The sequence below is a fragment of the Gekko japonicus genome, unplaced genomic scaffold (genome assembly GCF_001447785.1).
Source record: "Gekko japonicus isolate JY-2015 unplaced genomic scaffold, Gekko_japonicus_V1.1 scaffold1500, whole genome shotgun sequence".
Classification (NCBI taxonomy): domain Eukaryota; kingdom Metazoa; phylum Chordata; class Lepidosauria; order Squamata; family Gekkonidae; genus Gekko; species Gekko japonicus.
In genome coordinates, this window is record NW_015173177.1 from 102,862 (window position 1) to 104,527 (window position 1,666).

General features: G+C 48.1%; 1 protein-coding gene across 1 annotated transcript in view; it reads left to right on the plus strand.

Annotated features, from left to right (window-relative positions):
* The window catches only part of HMGCS2 (3-hydroxy-3-methylglutaryl-CoA synthase 2 (mitochondrial)), a 30,658-nt gene that overhangs the window by 13,556 nt on the left and 15,436 nt on the right, over positions 1-1,666 (plus strand). Inside the window, exon 3 of the mRNA XM_015422565.1 lies at positions 90-215. Coding sequence (XP_015278051.1) covers positions 90-215 — 126 coding nt within the window. The remainder of the gene's footprint in view (positions 1-89; positions 216-1,666) is intronic.

Here is a 1,666-nt window from a genome sequence, read left to right on the forward strand (position 1 = left end):
CTTCCTTCCTTCCTTCCTTCCTTCCTTCCTTCCTTCCTTCCTTCCTTCCTTCCCATGTTCAGGCTCTGAAAATGCTTTTCTCATTCCAGGACGCTATGCCTTGGTGGTCTGTGGGGACATCGCTGTCTACGCTACTGGGAATGCCCGGCCAACAGGTGGAGCAGGAGCTGTAGCTATGCTGGTTGGACCAGATGCCCCTCTGGCTTTGGAGAGAGGTTGGTATCCAGATTCTGACTGAACAGCTGGATTCTTTGCATAGCCAGCAATTTCGGACACAAACCCTTTTTCTTGCTGTTTTTTGTGGTACCTGTTCTTCTGTATTGGCTGAAGGAGGCAGAAAGGCGGCAGGAGACATGGTTTCTTTGCAAATGGGAATAATTTTGTCGAGGAGGTTCCAGAACTCCATTTCAGCCTGCCCACAGAATAAAAGCCCTGGAGGACCATGACTTGTGTTAGAGCAATGCAAATACAGTTTATGGCTGCCAACTCCAGGTTGTGAAAGTTGTGAAGATTTGGGGTGGGGGTGTTGGGGTGTTGGGGAAATGAGGGGTGCGGGAACCTTTTCATGCACTCCCATTCCCACTGTGCTCATTTTGAGAAGGAGAGACGCTGGCTTCCCAATTGCAGAGAGAGAGAGAGAGAGAGAGAGAGAGAGAGAGAGAGAGAGAGAGAGAGAGAGAGAGAGAGTTGTTCTAAACCAAAACTAAATTTATTCCATTACACATTCTTAAGTCAGAAAACATTTTTGTAGCATTTCAGTATTCAGCACAGAATATTTCAACACAACCCCAATACATAAATAATGCACTTGTAATTCTATGAAGGATATCCTTGGTTGCTCTGTCAAAACTAAATCCAGACATTAAGACTCCTTTTCCAACCATAGGGGCTAATGTAACTCTCCCCGTCAAGTCTGTGACGAGGATTTGACATACATCTGACGTATACAACAAAGTGAGCCGATTCTTTCTATCTCTAGGGTCAGGAAGGTCGGGGAAAGCTGGGTTAAGCTAGGTTGACTCAGAGGGTCACGGTTGACTAAGGGAGTCCCAGGAAGCTAGTTTCAGATACTCTATTTAGAATGTAATAGTGTATAAACATTCCAAAAGGCAAACGTCATGTAAGGCAGAAGTCATGTACAGAGTTATCCTGAAGGCCACCGCACTTAGCGGAGTCCTGAAGCCTCCTGGGAAACAGAACCATAGATTCAACTATAGAGGCTAATTGCTATAGAAAATAAAGTATCATAGGTGTACCAGAGGTTTAGCAGAGGACTGAGACTCAATCCAGCCCTTATTCGGTGACAGGTGGAGGCTAGGGTTTGGGGAAGGGACCTCAGCGGGGTACAATGCCATACAGTCCACCCTCCAAAACAGCCATTTTCTCCTGGGGAATTGGTATGTATAATCTGGAAATCAGTTGGAATTCTGGAAGAATTGGTGCTCACCTTTAAAGCCCTGAATGGCCAGGGTCCGGCCTACCTAAGGGACCGCCTCTCCCCATACATTCCCCCAAGAGCACTGTGATCGGGGAATCTCCATTGCCTGGAGGTTCCAGGCCCCCGGGAAGTGAAGTTGACCCAAACCAGGGCTAGGGCGTTCTCGGTGGCGGCTCCCACCTGGTGGAATGAGCTCCCGGAGGAGATCCGGGCCCTGCGGGACCTAGT